This window comes from Calypte anna, chromosome 1 (assembly GCF_003957555.1).
Source record: "Calypte anna isolate BGI_N300 chromosome 1, bCalAnn1_v1.p, whole genome shotgun sequence".
Taxonomy (NCBI): domain Eukaryota; kingdom Metazoa; phylum Chordata; class Aves; order Apodiformes; family Trochilidae; genus Calypte; species Calypte anna.
Window position 1 is genome coordinate 141,805,642 of NC_044244.1, and position 17,873 is coordinate 141,823,514.

The following is a 17,873-nucleotide window of genomic DNA, read 5'->3' on the forward strand; positions in this document are numbered from 1 at the left end:
TGCACATTGAGTTTGCAGCACAAAATCTGTCACAAAAAATACTTTCTCAACTTTGATCCACACAGATTTCATTTCTTCAACTTCCATTGCTTCCCAAGATACTTCACAGTCTGTTGTGACACATAATTCACAAGACCAGATTGATCTGGTTAGTTTAGTGGTGTTTATTTTCTCATGGTTCTCTGCTATGGTGTCAAGAATTCCCCCTACATCTGGCAGCAAGGGAGAAAAAATTTGCATTTGGAAATTGGCATGTTATAATTGCTTATCCCTGGTCAGAAGGAGTCAGTTCTTATGATGTTCAGTAGCAGTTGGGCTCAGGAAGATTGAAGAAATGGATAACTGAGATTATAGGTGATAATCTTATCAACAAATCCCATAGCCCCACATTATGATTTCCTTCCCTTGAAGTAATGTTAGCCAAAGAGACAGTTTTTCTGAGGCTTGAAATGAATGGCTAATGGCAAGAAAAAGGTCTTGCAATAAACCTGCTACTAGAACTGTGTAGTTCCTAAGTCAATCTAAGCACAGGAGATCCTAAAAACAGAGTTCAGGATATTATTTGCCCTATTTATTATTTCTGGTTCAGAAGCACCTGCAGAGAGTGAATAAAGTTTGCTCCATGAATACCCTTGATGCAGAAGGATGAAACATATTGCAGCTCATCAAAAATCTTCTCATGGAAAGGAGAAGTACATCCCTCCCCTGAGGGCAGAACATCACTTTGGTACGCTATAAATGTTCTAATTTTGAATGTACAAAACCCTCAAAATTTTCCCATAATACTCAATAGTTTCAGTTTTTTCATCTGTTTTAAAAGAAATTACATTTTCTATTCAGACATTGATTTGACAAGTGCTATTTTGAAGTAGTTTAAAAGCTCATGGGACAAAAGAAATATGTTATGACTGCAACTCTCAAGGGAAAAATGTTACAGGATAATTCAGCAGAAAAATTAATTTTGCCCTTATAGCACTCCAAAATTCAGCTTTCTGTATAGACAGAGCTGGTGGCTGGACTGAAAAACCACAGACATGAGGCTGCTCACTCTTACCATTTAAACACTATACAGGTATTAAAATATGGAATTAAATAACAATGACTTATTGTATTAATTCATGATCATGCAATGTAGCTCAGCATAAATCCTGAAACAGTAATAAATAATATATAGTAATGAAGTAATCTCAAGTAATACATGCCTTTCTAATTACTTTAGTACAAAATCTACAAAAAAACACAAAAGGATTTTAAAAAGTTATTCAATATGTCAATGGTGCTAATGAGAATTTACTGATGGATAATTATGTTAAAGACTATATGCAAAGAGCATGTTCCACAGACATGCTATATTTAGGGAAGATACATTAATTTTGAAATTATTTTATGAAAGAGTTTTTTAAATTTTTTGACAGCTGAAGAAGCAGCAATCCTGAAAAAACAAAGGGATAGTAGATCTATGAGTAGAAAAGTATCATGATATCCATTCACTACAGATAACATGCAAATTTGAGGAAGAAAAACTTATTCACTGATACAGTGGATCCTTCATTAAATTAAATCAAAATGGGATACTGTCATGAAACAGTATTTCAGCCTGGCTCAAGCAGAAGATATAAACCTAAACCAGGAATTACTGAGTGAAATTTCAAACCCTCTGTTACACAGAATGTAAGAGACCAAAAGAGCCTGATGCAGTTCTAAACTAGAGTGCCGATATTTTTCTTTGCTATTAATTTTTGTGTTACACATTCAGTGTCTTAGAAGTAAGAAAGTCATCATTAAGGCAAGGTTGTTGCACTAGCCTGATTTAAAACCTGTGCTATGCATGTTAGTGACATTCATCTATTTTCAAAAGGCCAGATAAGAACCCAAGTCTTACACTACTTCATTTCTCCTCTTGGAGAACTGCCTTGCAAACATGCTCACTGGTACAGAGTTGCAGTACATGCATATTCACAGGATGATGGTTACATTTCCCCACTCACCAGGGTGACTCCATCATCATTCTTTTGATTCACACTTCCTCCACTTGAAATGAGCTGCCGGACATCTGCAAGCATTGTTGTGGGTCTCTGGACCTTCATTTGGCGCAATGAATTCAGCTCTACACCTGGAAAAGAAGAAAAGGATAAAACCTTCTGCTGTTTCTTTCATCAAAAAGAACATGGTTTTGTTTTCTGGGTTTTTAAAATCTTAATCAACATTAGTGGTGTCCCCCAGGGATCAGTGTTGGGCCCAGTTCTGTTTAATATCTTTACAGATGATTTAGATGAGGGGATTGAGTCCATCATCAGCAAATTTGCAGATGACACTAAGCAGGGGGGAGTGTGGATCAGCTGGAAGGCAGGAGGGCTCTGCAGAGGGACCTGGACAGACTGGAGAATTGGGCTGATTCCAATGGGATGAGGTTCAACACGGCCAAGTGCCGGGTCCTGCACTTTGGCCACAACAACCCCATGGGGAGCTCCAGGCTGGGCACAGAGTGGCTGAGAGCAGCCAGGCAGAAAGGGACCTGGGAGTCTGGATTGACAGGAAGCTGAACATGAGCCAGCAGTGTGCCCAGGTGGCCAAGAAGGCCAATGGCATCCTGGCCTGTATCAGGAACAGTGTGGCCAGCAGGTCCAGGGAAGGGATTCTGCCCCTGTAATCAGCCCTGGTGAGGCCACACCTCAAGTACTGTGTCCAGTTCTGGGCCCCTCAGTGCAGGAAGGAGATTGAGGTCCTGGAGCAGGTCCAGAGAAGAGCAAGGAGGTTGTGAAGGGATCCAGCACAAGTCCTGTGAGGAGAGGCTGAGGGAGCTGGGGGTGTTCAGCCTCGAGAAGAGGAGGTTCAGAGGAGACCTCATCGCTCCCTACAACTCCCTGAAAGGAGGGGGTAGCCAGAGGGGGGTTGGTCTCTTTTCCCAGGCAACTCTCAGCAAGACAAGAGGGCACGGTCTCAAGTTGTGCCAGAGGAGGTTTAGGTTGGGCATTAGAAAGAACTTCTTTACTGAGAGGGTGATCAGACATTGGAATGGGCTGCCCAGGGAAGTAGTGAACTCTCTGTCCCTGGAGATGTTTTAAAAGAGACTGGATGTGGCACTCAGTGCCATGGTCTGGTAACCACGGCAGTAGTGGATCAAGGGTTGGACTTGATGATCTCAGAGGTCCCTTCCAACCCAGCCAATTCTATGATTCTATGATATTTATAGAACATACTTACTGTCTCACATCCACGAACAAGTATACTCATATCTGTATTTATCAGTCACTATGTGAATGATTTTATGCCAGTCAGCAATATCAAATAAATGGGCCTGTACCTCTACCGACTGGCAAGAGCAGCTGTAGGTAAAGCAATTGTAATTAAACCACTGGGATTATGAAAATAGATGTGAATGGATAAAAGAATTAAGCCTGTCTAAAGAAACCACTCAGGTCTTTTGGTCTTATTTAATTAAAATTCTTTTAAGCTGCATTCTTTCAGCCCTGTGTGTACAACAGTGTCCAGACCAGACCCTCAAATCTCTCAGCTCAGCTGCTTGAGAGACCGTGAAGTTAAGCAAATGACATTACAACTCAACACTTTTTTTTTATCTGCCTGGGCTATTTTTAACCAGGATTAGTTCTCCAGCTGAGCCTAGATCATTGTAAGACCCCATAAACTAGGAGAAAATGTTGCATGGAGGCAGAAATATGGAAGGGGATGAAAGGAACGAAACAGGAGGGCTTATGTCAGCATTGCTACTGAAAGAAACAGTTGTCAAAGTACAGCTTTATAAGGAAGATAAGCAAGGCAGTCTAAAACCAAAAGGAAGCGTGGCCTCTAGTCTGAAGAGGCTTAAAATTAGAAACAGAGGGTACAACAAAATTGCTAAGTGGTTAAATTATCATCTGGCTGTGGCTTGATTGGAATATCTAACCAAAATTCAGGGCTTGATTTTTCTGCTCCTAAATTCATGTGGTCCTTTACATCCATATGTAGAAAATGTAATTTGAGAATAAAATTCCTGCCTCTCTGAACTTGCCATGATATAACAAAAAACATATGAATAAATAATTTCTCTGTTCCCTTACACATTTGTCAGTGAGCTGAAAAATAATTAATTTAATTATTCCCATTCTATTTATCTTAAATATTTTGCTTGACCAACTAATTGTATATTTTATCTTAAAAAACTGAAGCATAGTGTATAAAGAGTATATATAACCTTTTATAAAGAGCAAAGGCATGTCTTAAGTCTTAGCTTTAATCTATCCTGAAACTTGTATAAATGGATATATGGTATGTAGTTCAGCAAAGAATACAATTAATTTTCTCTCTCTAAAATGCTACTCTACACAGTGCTTTTTGTTCTGAATTTTATTTGCTTGCAGCACTTCTAAGTGTTTCAGCTCTGAGGTGAAATGTTCAGTGTGAACACTGTCTTGCTGGGAACATTTTCTTATTCTCATGTTTTCACACCTGTCACCTAAACAGTACCAAATTACACCAAATGTAAAACACAGATATAAAACTAAGCTGGAGAAAATGAGATGGGTTTTGTATTGGAAATAAAACCCGTGATCTTTCACATGAATGTAATTCAGACAAATACATGTAATTATATTATATTGATAGCTTAAATTAGATAACCATCCAAGACCATAATGTGCTGATATCCTCAGTTGCTAAAATGAAACACAAGGATTTCATATGATGTTCTGAGTATGTCCTAACAATCAATGCATTTATTTTTTTCAGAAATGAAGTTTTTTTGCCTGCATCACATTTCATGGTAATGACTTAATACTACCTGATAACATTTACAGATTACTGGTGCCACATGGCATTAATTAAATTCTTTTTCTTCCTGTTTCTGCCTGTTTCCTGATTCTTGCAACAGTAAATTAACACTTTAATATTCTTGTGCCAGTGACAGAAGTCTCTCACATGTGTAAGTCTAAATTTCTAAAACACTACATTATGTGAAGGGCTATGGAAACCCCAAATTAGTTATCATTTTCAGGACTGATTACACTCTTTAAACACATTACATAGACTAGTCATGATAAAGCTCTTCCTAATGTAATCAGGTAAGATAAAAAAGCTGAAAATTATATTTATAATTTTAAACTTGATGAAGAAGGATGTTTTTTAGTACGACTGACAGAAGTTATGTATTTTTTTTCCCTCTTGTTGTTTCCAAGAAACAATTAGAATAAATTATTATTTTCAAGGAGAGAGGCAAAAGCTGGAAAATAATATGTGTTCCTTTGTGTGTGAATAATGGCCTAAACACTAAAAAATGGAAATGAAGCTCACAATACACAAATTAGAAATAGTTTCTGACTTAACCCAGGAAGAAGAAGAAAAACCCAACAAAAAACCAAACAAACCGAGAGTAAAACACATTTATTATCAGATCTTTTGGTTCATCATGTGTCATGTAAATTACAGTAATGGCACACGTTGAGGGCAGAGGCCAGCTGAGTTTACTCGGACTTTTTTACCAGCTTACTACTGACTTACACTCAGAATGGTCAGTGAACTTACTTGTACACTCTTATAATAACTCCTATACTCTTATACTAACAGTAAACTATGGATCCTTACACCTTGTAATTTGCATTTTATAGAAACCTGGTGAGTCCCCTGTGGGACCCCAAAAACCTTGCTTTTGAAAGATTAACTGGTCATGCTGAAGGATAAATAGACTTCAGCTGTATCAATTGCCATATATATTCTATCACAAATACAATTATACTCATCAGCTCAGAGAAAATGCATAAAGAATGCCCCATAGTAACAGAAGACATACTTTATGTGAATCTCAAGGTGACTTTATTGTTTTCAAACTAATAGTTGTATAAAGGAATCATACATATTTCATAAAAATAAAAAAAAAAGCAGTAAATAGCCTGACAAGTGAGCTACTACAGTGACACATTCGTAGACTTAAGTTTCTGAAGGAGTGTTAAAGAAACAACAGAGATTCCCTTCCTTTGCCTTTATAGAAAATCAAATGAAAACAGGAAAAAAAATAATCCAAATTGCACTCTTAGAATTGCAGAATTTTGAATTCCAAGAACCCAGGAACTGTTAGGTTTCAAAGTGATGGCTTCCACAGCTGGCAGCTGAGAAGTGGCTTTACCAAGTGTGTACCTGGACCATTCTCTGTGGCTCAGTGAGACCTGAGCCTCTCCTTAACCAAGTTTGTAACTCTGGGGAGTCCACTCTCCATCCCCTACAAGTGATACTTCTCATGAGTTTAAATGGAACAACAAAATGTTATTCATCCAGTAAACAACTCTTGAAGCCTGAATCAAAGAATGAACTTCATGTTGCTTTTCAAAAAGGAAATGGGGTTTAGATATTCAGCTGAAATGGGATGACAGCCAGCACGAACAAATAGAGGAAGAAAACCAAATTGGCATGTACTATGGGAACAGTTTCACATTTAAAAAAAAAATGGAAAATCAAGAAGAAAGGCATAGGATGAAGAATATGCTCCAAATAACAAGTAAAATCAGAACAAGAGCTACATTCTCATAAATTCTGCAAGAGATGAGATGGAGAAGGAACAGTTAAAACAGAAGTCACTCTAGGGCACAGCATTTGGTGATGAGTATCAGTGCTAGTGACAGGCAGGAGCAAAACCTGAAAGCTACAAAATGCATTACTTCTCACTGTTTAAGAAAAGCACCTGACAAGGTCATTACATGTGCTTTGCCTTTCTCACCCTCTCTGGCATAAAGTTATAGAACTGACAACCCAAAGAAATGTGAAAACCTCAAATAAAAAGGGGAAAGCAAAAAGTTGCACCAACAAAGAAGTGCATGACAAACAGAACTGAGAATTGGTATAAATAATATTTTCCTCAGAATTATTCAGTACTAAGAAGTTTCTCCATCTGTAATGGGAACACCAGTTCCTGTGTCCACTACAAAGCAAAACACAGAACCATGACTGGGAAACACCCACTACACAAACCCAGAAGAAACTCTTTTTTAACTTACACCTCTCCTTCTCCAGTGGGCTTAATAGTCTTTAGGAGAGGTCACATAATCATGTCTTGCAAACACAAATGTACAATAAAAACTTGGTTTGAGAAGCCAGTCTCTTCTCTTACTGAAGTTTTTGCTCAGCCTGTCTACATCTGCCCTTCCTGCAGAGAGCTGCTAACACAGTGAGGCTCTTCCCATCCCAAGTGTGATGAGCCTGTTTGACCTCTTCTGTAATTCTGGGGACACTACGGCTTAGAATTTCTATTTTTCTCCTGTGCAGGGTAGTATAGGATAGATATGCTCACAATCAATGATAAAAAGAAGTCCTGGTACCTCTCTTGAAATATTAATTTTCATTCATTAAAATATTCAGGTGTGCCTGTTACTTTATCCAGCTTTAGTTGCTTAAAGCTTTAGGACTTTTCTGGCTGCTTACTAGATGGTTTTCTAAAGAACATTATTTTTGTTAAATTACATTCCTCAGTAGCTCATGTGATCACTTGGCATTACATGCATCAGATTTTCAAAGGTCGGCATATGAACAGATATATTTCAGCAACATTTATTATGTAAGAAGAGAAGCTGATATTTTCAATATCTGCAAAAAAATATGTATTTGCAAAACTACTGAGGCCTGTAGCTCTAAATCTGCAGAAGTACCAACTGTGACTGCTGAGTTCTACCTCTTTGCCTATAGAGATATCAGTACATTAGCTTAGTGAAAGATGTTTAGTTTATTTTCTTCTAGCCTGGCAATACTACCAGAAATTAATTCCCATCTCCTCCTCCTCTTGACATCCAAGTGATAATTCTCACACTCTAGTGAAACATGCTTTTTTTCCTCTATTCTGATATGACACTTTCAGCTATATATTAACTCCTTAACGTGTGTGAAAATAAAAATAATTTTTGCAATTCATTTTAACAGACTGGCATGATATCAAGGTGTAATACTAAAGCATTAATCTGTGCATATATTGTGAATGTTTATTAAGTTATTTGTAATGTTAATACTAGAGCACAGAAGCAAAACAAGTGCAATATTGTTTCTGGTTACTTGTGGTAAGTATCATGTCTTAAATAAGCTGAGCACATGCTATATTTCTATACACAGGATTTCTCTGCAAGATCTTAGTACGTTATGGTTGGATGTTTTTGTGAGAGAGGCTTGTAAAAGAAGGCTGATCAAATCATGCCATGGAGCCAGGAGCTAAGGGTGAACACGTGCCAGGCAGGGCAGAGTGTTTACTGACCAGGACACAGCGCCCCAGAACCCAAACAAGAAAACCAAGAAGATCTGATGATGGGAATTGGAGCCAATCAACAGTCCTGTGATTGCCAGAAGTCTGTAGCAACAAAACCAAACAAATCAAGTGAATCCAGAAAGTCAAGTCAGTGGCTCGGGGTCTTGATCAGAAATATTCATGGCTGGGCATAGGCACAACTCAAGCAAGGACCACAAGGAAGCACTTGAGCCTAAATATCTCCCAAGCGAAAGGATGGGCAAAAGATGATGTACAAAGTTTCTCCCAGCTCTGCCTCAGAGCTTGGCTCTTTTTTCAGCCAACTCCTCCCAGGTCACACAGATGTACACTGTGAGAGATGACTTTGAGCACAAGCAGCCAAGCCCCTGGGAGTGAGGGGACAGGATGCAGGGCCTGCAGGTGCACTCTGGGCACTGACAATTTTTTTTCCTAACTTGCTAAAGGTTACAGTTTCAGGAATTCTATAAAACATGATAATTTATTTCTTAAGAGAATTAGATTAGTTGTTTGATTAGATCAGTAAGTTGGTTGAAAGGACACTAAAAGGGCACCCCTAGTTTCTCATGTGCTTCACAATCTTTTTTTCAAATCTCTGCAAAGCTTATTAATCAAGGAGATGCCTATTTTCCATCTAGTGTCAGACACAAAGTCGATCCTAAACTACTAGCTATAAGTTAAAATGTTAATTCAGTGCCAAAAGTCTGCACAGCGAGTTTAAAGGTTTTCCCTTTGACAGAAACATATGGGTAACAAAATGTTTCCATATGATGGGCTTTTTTCTTTAAATCACTTTTAACTGCCTACACATTAAACTCTGGAAACATACAGATATTAAGAGAAGTATAGGACTTCAAAGCCAGTCTCCCAAGAGTTAGAAAATATCAAAATTAAGGTAAATTACTGAAGCTTATATTCGAAAAAAACGAACTCCAAAGAAAGAGAGATGAGCATTCTTAACTACAACATTTTCAATGTGTGCCATTTCCTGTGTTCTTAATTTTCAGGACTTGAAGGGACCTACCAAAACATGTTATTTGTTTCCCTGTTCTCACTAGCTAGCAACACCATCACCTAGCTCCTCTCACCAATGAATCAAGCTCTCTGCAGAATTATTTTTTTCTGTGTGATAATCTTACAGTTACGTGGTGGCCAATCAGCAAGAATCAGAGTGAAGCACCCTGAGGCTGTTTGTATTTTGGTTGCCTGTTTTTCTGACAACCTACTACATCAATATTATTAATGGAAAACTTCTAAGCAGAAGTCACGATCACATTGCATATGGTTCTAAAAAAGAAAATATAGTAGGGGATTTAACTTTAGCTTGAGTTCACTGGTCTTTAGTGTTAACAATCTGACATTCAGTCAGTTCTTGCTGTATGTTAGCAATAACTCTTTAATGCCTATGAAAAAGTCTTCCACAGTTTTAATTATGAAAGTCTAGAGCAGTACTTTTCTGAAATTATACCAATGAATACCAATTGCTTTTCTTGAGTGCACTGCAGAAAGGGAAATGATTTTTCCCCTCCTGCTGGATTACAAGATCTTTTTAAGAGTTTCTGTAGCACAACCTCAATGTTAGAATGTTTTACTGTTCATACTGTGAACATTTTTGATTAATAGAAACTAAACACGATTAAAAATACACATAACTGGGACTTTGATTTTGATCTTATTCCCATAAATAGTGACAGAGTGTTGAGAAACATATGACCAGATGTATTGTCCAGATGTTGACAGCTGTGGGGCTTCTGGGGTGGCTTTTGCAGGAGTAGCCCAGAGAGCTGACCACAGACATTTCTTGTCAGCTCCAGCAGACCCATTGCAAGACACAGGTGAGCCTGACTGTCAGACCATTGTGGCACCTCTGTGAAGACATCTTTAAGGAAGGGTAGAAAACAGTGCACTGAGAGAAGGGGGAAAAAGAGGGAGAAAGAGCTAAGGGAAAAACCAAGGTCAGAGAAGAGGAGGGGGAGGAGGTGCTTCAAGTGTCAGAGCAGAGATGGCCTCCACCCCATGGAAGATCCATGACAAAGCAGGTGGGCATTCCTGAAGGAACTGCATACATGTGAAAAAACCATGCTGGAGAAGACAAAAAGTGGCAAAGAGAAGCTGCTATGGAGTGACTGTAGTTCCCTCAACCCCTTGTGCCACTTGTGGTGATATAGGAGACTGGAGTGAAGTGATGTTGAAGAAAAAGACAGGAGTGACGATGAAAGGTGTTTTAGTATTTGTCTTTGTGCTTCTCCCTGCCTAAATCTACCCCAATCAGCAACTTTCCCCAAACTGAGCCTGTTTTATCTTTGAAAGTAACTTATAAGGAATCTCCCTTTCTTATCTCAGCCCACGAGCTCTCTTATCCTATTTTCTCTCTTTGTCCTCAGGAGGGAAAATGAGTGAGCAGTTTGGTGAGAGTTTGGCTATCAAACAAGACTAATCCACCACACCAGATGTTATAAATACTTTTAAATTACTCTAAATTTTAAACAAAAATAATTTTTGGTTGTACCTTCCTATCACATTCTAGATTACTGTATAGTGTCAGTCTTACAGCAAATCTTTCCTTAATTTTTTTGCCTACTACTTTTCCAAGTCAGCCTTTCCTGCAGAATTTATTTCCCTTACATTGTTAACTCTTGGCTCCAGGGCAATTCTCCTTATTTATGTGTGAGTTATGTGTGAGTTGCTTGTTTCTGGCTAATATGAAACACTGTCTTCAGAGTAGAATTCTGTGCTTAAGTTTAGCTTCAGGTTTTTTTGGTTCTATTTTCTGCTGCATGAGAGAAAAATATTTTTTTCCTTTTTCTTTGTAGATAAAAAGAAAGGCTTAATCCACTTGCTATTAAAAATTCAAGAAACTATGGTCTCTTTTGTGTGTGTGTGTGAAATCTTCTTGATATTTTAAATAATTTAAAACACTAAAAACTTTCTAAATATATAGGACCTGTACATTATTTTGTCTCTATGGACAGTTTTCTGAGACACTTCTAGATGATCCCCTTAATATTCACAGAACAAAACAAATCTGGTATCTACATACCTTGTAATACTATAAAAGATTTTGATTAAGTACATGAAATTTTTATTACCATTGAAGGTCAGTAACCTTTAGCTGGATTTTTAATGTCATTTACCCCTCAGAAAGTGAACTGCTAAACCCAAAAAGAATACTTTGTAGAAAAGCAATAATCACTCTTTTTCTGTACATGTGTCATTGCACAAAAAAAAAAAAAAAAAGGCATCTATACTTTTAGTTAGATATTTTATTTGGGTTTTGTAATAATCTGCTACTGCATAAACTCCTGCTATACAATAGACAAGAAATATATTATTTTGCTTTCAGATGTGTAGGATACTTAGAGAGCTCTTAAAAGATAAAAAGAAGAGGTAAATTTACTCAGATTAAATAACAAGGCTGAAATTCTTGGAATGCACAGTTGTCCTATTGAAAGTTGAAATCTGAGATCTGAGAGAACAAAAGAAAACACCCCGTTTTTTGGAACCAAATTACACAGTGAATGTAAAAACTCCTGTCACTTGTCAAGTATGGAATGAAGAGGTATCTGTCATTTGTAGTTTATATCCAAGTCATCTAATCCACTATGCAAGCAAATATCAAGAAAGGAAGTAAACAAAAATATTGCAGTCTTCAATGCATTAGATACAGGGAACAGCTAGAAGGAAATGGAGGAAACATAAGGGTCATAGGCCATAATCAGAATTTCACTAATGCATTTCTAAAAGAAAACATTCTGCCTCTAAAAAGCAAAGAGAGCACATGAACAGTCATTTAAAGTTTGATATTTTCAAATAGCATTAATACAACAAAAGATTTGCCTTAAAACATAAATCTGATATTAATCTAAGCAAAGGTTATGGAATGTGCCAGGGGGACTTTCTTGATGAGTGTAATAATAAACTAGGTTCAGAATAAAATAGGACAAAGACTGGGGGGAAAAAAAGAAAAAAAAAAAAAGGCCTTTTTGTACTTCCTAGTTTTCATTTCATCTCAAGCAGGCTACTTCCTGGAGGTAAACAATGAAAGAACAAGAGGCTACAGGTGTAAGATGCACCAAAGCAAATTTCAATAGAAAATAGTAATATTTTAAAAATCACATTAATATGACTTAGCATTGGAAAGGGATCCCAGAGGAATTGTAGAATTTCCAACCGAACATGGCCCTAGGTAACCTGGGCTATTCTCAGCTGGCCTTGCCTTGGCAGGAAATTGCAGCAGGTAGTCTTCCCCACCTTACTTTTCAGAGTTCTCAAATTTCTTTTCATAGCAAAACAAGAAGACCAGTAACATACAAAGCAATGGAACCCTGGCACAGAACAAATTTAACAGTGTTTATCAGTATTTTCCAAGTGGCAGGTAAAATTAATACTATACATCCACGTACAGAGCTGTAGATGTGTAAATGCCATAACTTAAAACTTTGTAGCACATTTCCACATCTCAGCTAGACATCCCTTCATAGCACTTGGAAAGAAGCATGAAGCTCAAATCACAATTCAGATGACCCATTGTAGATACCTACCTTTGAAGCATCTCTGCAACATGAAGCTCCTAGGACATAATCAAACCTCATCCAGTCAAGCTCTTTCTACCACTTTCCTAAACATGAAATTGGATGCTGAATAAAAAACTTCTGTGATTCCAAAGCATCTTCTCCAAACTCATATATTTCCAATGGCATCAGGGCTGACTTACCTTAAATTAATATCCATCCTTTTTGGTTTTATATCATGGTCTCAAAACACATCAGAAGCTGAAGAGCTGACTTACCATTTTCTTCCAAGTACATCAGGAGGATGCTGTTAGATTCAGTCCCTTCTATGGCATAATCAAGTGCAATGTTTCCATTAACATCTTGCAGCAGCACATTTGCTCCAGCCTGCAGACAAGAATAAAAAAAACATTTAAGATTTTTATAGTGAAACCTCAAAACACTGCTGGGGTTTTTATACATTCCTATTCATGATCACTTCAAAGCTGGGGTTCTTAGACCTCAGGCTGGTTAGAACCTGAAACCAAACAACACACATACACACAAAACCCAAGCCAAAAACCAAAGACAAAATAAAGGACTCTTGAATGTCAGAAAGGGCTGGCTTTCCTTTGGAAAGTTGACACTCTTGCTGTGCTATCTGTCCAGCCTGCCTTTGTGGCACAGGTGTCTGAGCTGCTCATCAGTGCATTTTGAAACCACCACCATTTGCAGCACAGCATTTTCAAGTAAAGTGAGCTGCCACTGACTACCTTAAAACACTACACAGGAAACAGCAGTGGTTCAAAAGCTGACTGACAAGCAGCACAGACCCTCATGCAGCAGGGATGAGCAGGCAGCTGGTGGGGGTAACCTTGTCAGCCAGCCAGCCCAGCCTCTTATGGTCTCATCCATCACTCCAACCTCAAAGAGAACCATCCTTACCATCCCTTAAATTGACATTTGTCACCAACTGGTGAGAATGGAAGTGAGCTTGTTGATTTCAACTGTAGTCCCTAAAGGAGTCAACCTGACATTTCTAACTTTCATTCAAGATCCAATGCAAAAAAGAGACAACTAAAAGGAACCAGCAGAAGGGAGAGAGGGCCAGGTAGGATGGGAAATAAGAGAAGCTTCAAACAAACCACCAGGACAATAAGAAAATCTGTATTTCCTATGTTAAGTATTGTTAGTGTAATAATCTGACCTATGAAGGGATTTTTAATATTTTTTTTTCATAAGAGAGCTCTAGTCCTTGAAAAATATTCTAAAAAATGTCTAGTGGACATAAAAGTTTACACTATAGTGAAATGTCATCTATCTTCTTTAAGAGGCCCTAGCTTTAATTCATTTCTAGTGTTCTCTCTACGGCTTTTAACTGCAAAGGAATTAGGAAATAAGAGCAACCTCTGGTAAATTTAATTACTTTTCTTACCAGCTTGCATGATAAAACATTTCGCTAATAAGAATGAAGGGTACCAAGGACAGACTCTCTTAAAACCACAGAGGCAGAGGTCAACTGTAACAGGGAATTACTAATAGAAGGTATAACTACTTCTTTCAGGAGCTTACTTTCTAAGAAGAAGGTATAAAACCTTATATTTGTATAATAAAAATACATTTCTTCTTACCTGTCCTGCCAGAAAAAAATAAAAAAAGATGATAAAAAAATGGAGTTAAGGATGGATTTGAAGATCATAATATCTTTGCAGGGTGTTTTAACAACTATTTATTGCACTTTTTCTACTAGGAAGCATGGTCTTTGTTTGGTTTGCTTTCTACTTACTGACCTGTGAGAGTTTGATGATAGAAGTAACACATTTTGTTATCAAGTCAGCTTGCATAAAATTAACAAAGCCAAAAGTCTTGAAGGTACTTATCCTTCCCTGCATACAAATACTCTCCAGGCAAGGTTGAAGAAGGTCAGGAGAATAATAATAAAGCAAAGCTACATACATTTTCTCCCTTGTTGAGATAAGAAACAAAAAAACCTTTGACATTATATACAGGAAGAAGTATAATTATTTTAGCCAGCAGCACACTTTTCATTCCTTCTCTAAGATATAATATGACTGAGAGCAGGATTTAACATGAAATTACTCAGCTGCAAGTATTTTTATTGGGTATCTCTGTATTAAATAATTTCTTAAGAAGTCTTTGCAATGAGGTGCTCCCAAAGAGAAGGTTAAATTTGGTGAAAGCAGCAGAGGTGGTATAAACTCTCAGAACTCAGATAAAGAAGCAATCATGGATAATGGTGCACACTGAAAAGTGTTATCTTGCTGGGAAAAAAAAAAAAAATTAAAATAATAAGCATTTTTAATATGGTGTATAATCTGTGCCACCCAGCTTTGTATCATCTGTGAATTTACTGAGGGTGTGCTCTGTCTCACTGTCCAGATGATTAAAAAGAAGACCTTGAACAGGAGTTCAAGTTAGGAAATTGCAGCAGATAGCCTTCCCCATTATATATAATACCCCATTATTAAGTGAGGTAGATCACTGGTAGAGTTTGGGCTAAAGAACTTGAGTGATGTTGTTACATATATGGCCTTGTAGGACAGACAAAAAGAAACCCGGATATGATTGGAGATGGAGATGGAATTCAGATTATCTGAATACAATCCTAAATTGTTCCTAGGTTACTGTTCACAACTCCTGGAGGAAATATGAGGAACACTGTCCCCAGGCTGCTTATATTAGTTTCCAAGTTTATATGCATACCTTGTTTATATTCAAAATGCAATTCTGTATTTATTCTATTTCAGTTCAGATGTTTTATACACCCACTTACAATGCATGGTGTACATGAGAAGTTACTGCTTACCCATTCTAAACACATTCTTCTCAAGTAATTTCTCAATAAAAAGATAAACTTATTGCAAAGCTTTACCTGATGTATCCCATAAATACATAATATTCTTGAGAAAAATATTTTTCTGTATTGATAAATTGCTTCTATTTTAGAAAGTCTGCAGGAGGAACACCTTTGAATATATTATTAAAGAATGTTCCCAAAGACATCTAGTTCAATGCACTGAATGCAAAATACAACTGAAGTGCTTGCTTTGCTATGTAGAACAATATCCTTATGTAAAGAAAGCATATGGGAGTGAGTGCTGGTGATCAATAATAACTGAGTAGATGGTGCCAGATTCACACACTATCCCCATATGACCAGAAATCAGAGCCTGCTGCCAAGGAGAAAATACCTTTGGCTAGGGAAAGAAGACAAAGGTTTCCCTTCTAGATCCAGAAATGATGATTCAGAAGACGTCAATTTATCTTAGGATCACTTTGTATTTTTTAATCCTGTTTTAATTTCTGCTGATTTACTTATTTGATGAATCTCAGGTACATTTTTATTTCAGACAAACTGAGTAGAATACCTAAATTCAAAACACAGGCAAAACTGGTGACCCTAGAGATTAAGAGCTCAGGAGCAGTATAGCATGAGGTAGGTTGGATGTGAACACTTTCACAGTATTAGTCTGTATGCATACATCCATTTTTTTGTCCAACCCAAACCAAACCCTTCTAGGATTCTGTGATTGTGCAAATCATTAGCAAAGTGAAAGAGATACAGCTGCTTTACATAATACCATTTTTTAGGTCATTAGCACTGGATCACACTTTTCACTAGCTCACAATGCTAACTAGAACAGGAGCAGTTCCCAGGGCAGGGCTCAAAAAAAAGATTTCTCCACTTTAGCAAACCACAGACAATGAAATAAATCATTAAATGAGACTGAGCAGCTGCACTCAGTTCAAAAGCATGGTTTCCTTCCAACTCTTCAACAACAGACTTTCTGTAGGCAGGAAATAATTTCACAGAAATAACAACTTAGTTACTAGAAGAACTGGGAAAAAAAACAAATTAAGGTTTTTGTTATTACAATTATAGATTCTCTGCTGGCAGTTCCCCTGCCTTTCCTACCATAAGTCAGGTCTACTTGTTTAATAAGAAGCTAATTGATACGCACAATCTGAGTCACTACTTTTTTGTTCTCTTTTTGGTTATAGAACTACCTAGAAACTAATTTACTAAATCTAAATATCATCCCTCAGAATGCTAATTGCAGTCTTAATACTTTCATTTTAACCTTTTCCACATTAATCTTTAAGGAAGCCCCTTCCCACTGACACCACAGATTCATAAAATATTGTGGGTTTAGCTAATTTATTTCTATCAAATCCAGAATAAAGCAAGGATACCTGTTTGAGAACAAAAGGTCAAAAGAAGCCCATGAAAAGACAGTTCTCTTCCCCTGAGCAGATTCAGGGCTAGGACTCTACCATGTGCCTTTCCTATTTCATTATATTTATTTTTATTCCTCCCTCCTTAGGCTTGGCAGAGAACAGAATAGAGACTGCAAATGCTTATCAGCCATCTATAAAGATATGTAAGTTCCATTATTATCCATGTCATACAGTACAATCACCCCAAAGCTGCTCCAGCTTCTGCTTTGGCTTTAATCACCCTTAATGTAACCTGCCAAAAGAAAAGAAAAAGAGGACAACGTACTCCCTTTGTGTAAGATAGGAGTGGGTCTGATAGAAAACTATTCCCCAAAGAGGAATGAATATCTGCTCTACAGCTAATCCTAGCAGCCTCTTTTCTTTTATAGATCTCAAAGGAAAACAAATAAATTAAAATTTCAGCTGTACAAAAGCAACGTTTCACAAGCCTGTTCTTCATCTTTTTTTTTTTTTTTTTTTTTTTTTTTTAAAGCAGTTTCCACCACTGCAGCCTGAGGGGATACACCTGATCTTTGATTAAGTGGGAATTTCAGTAAGTCAAGATCGATGACTTGAGTTTCAAAGTGCTATGTTTTACAAATACTAAACTGTAACTTCTGTCAGGCAGTTAAGTTACTTACAAGTGGTTGAGTTCCACACCCAAACACCACCGCCCAACCCTAATGGATATCAGACCTAGGCAACAACAAAAGACAAGGTTTTCCTCAGCAAATTATGCTTTATAGAAACCTAAATTTTCAAAAGTTTGGAAGAAATGCAAACATCAGTCTTTTCACGCGGGAGTTTCTGAATTGGAAATATTTTTGTTTCTTTCTGGAGTCTCTCTTAGCAAAATAATCTGAACAAGGACCCAAACTGCGTCCAGGGATTCAGAAGTAAAATCTGTGGATCAC

At 37.4% G+C, this 17,873-nt stretch overlaps 1 protein-coding gene across 1 annotated transcript in view; it reads right to left on the reverse strand.

Annotated features, from left to right (window-relative positions):
- The window catches only part of MYO16 (myosin XVI), a 285,335-nt gene that overhangs the window by 196,506 nt on the left and 70,956 nt on the right, over positions 1-17,873 (reverse strand). The window contains exons 5-6 of the mRNA XM_030458595.1: positions 13,020-13,128; positions 1,989-2,113 (exon numbers count right to left, since the gene is read on the reverse strand). Coding sequence (XP_030314455.1) covers positions 1,989-2,113; positions 13,020-13,128 — 234 coding nt within the window. The remainder of the gene's footprint in view (positions 1-1,988; positions 2,114-13,019; positions 13,129-17,873) is intronic.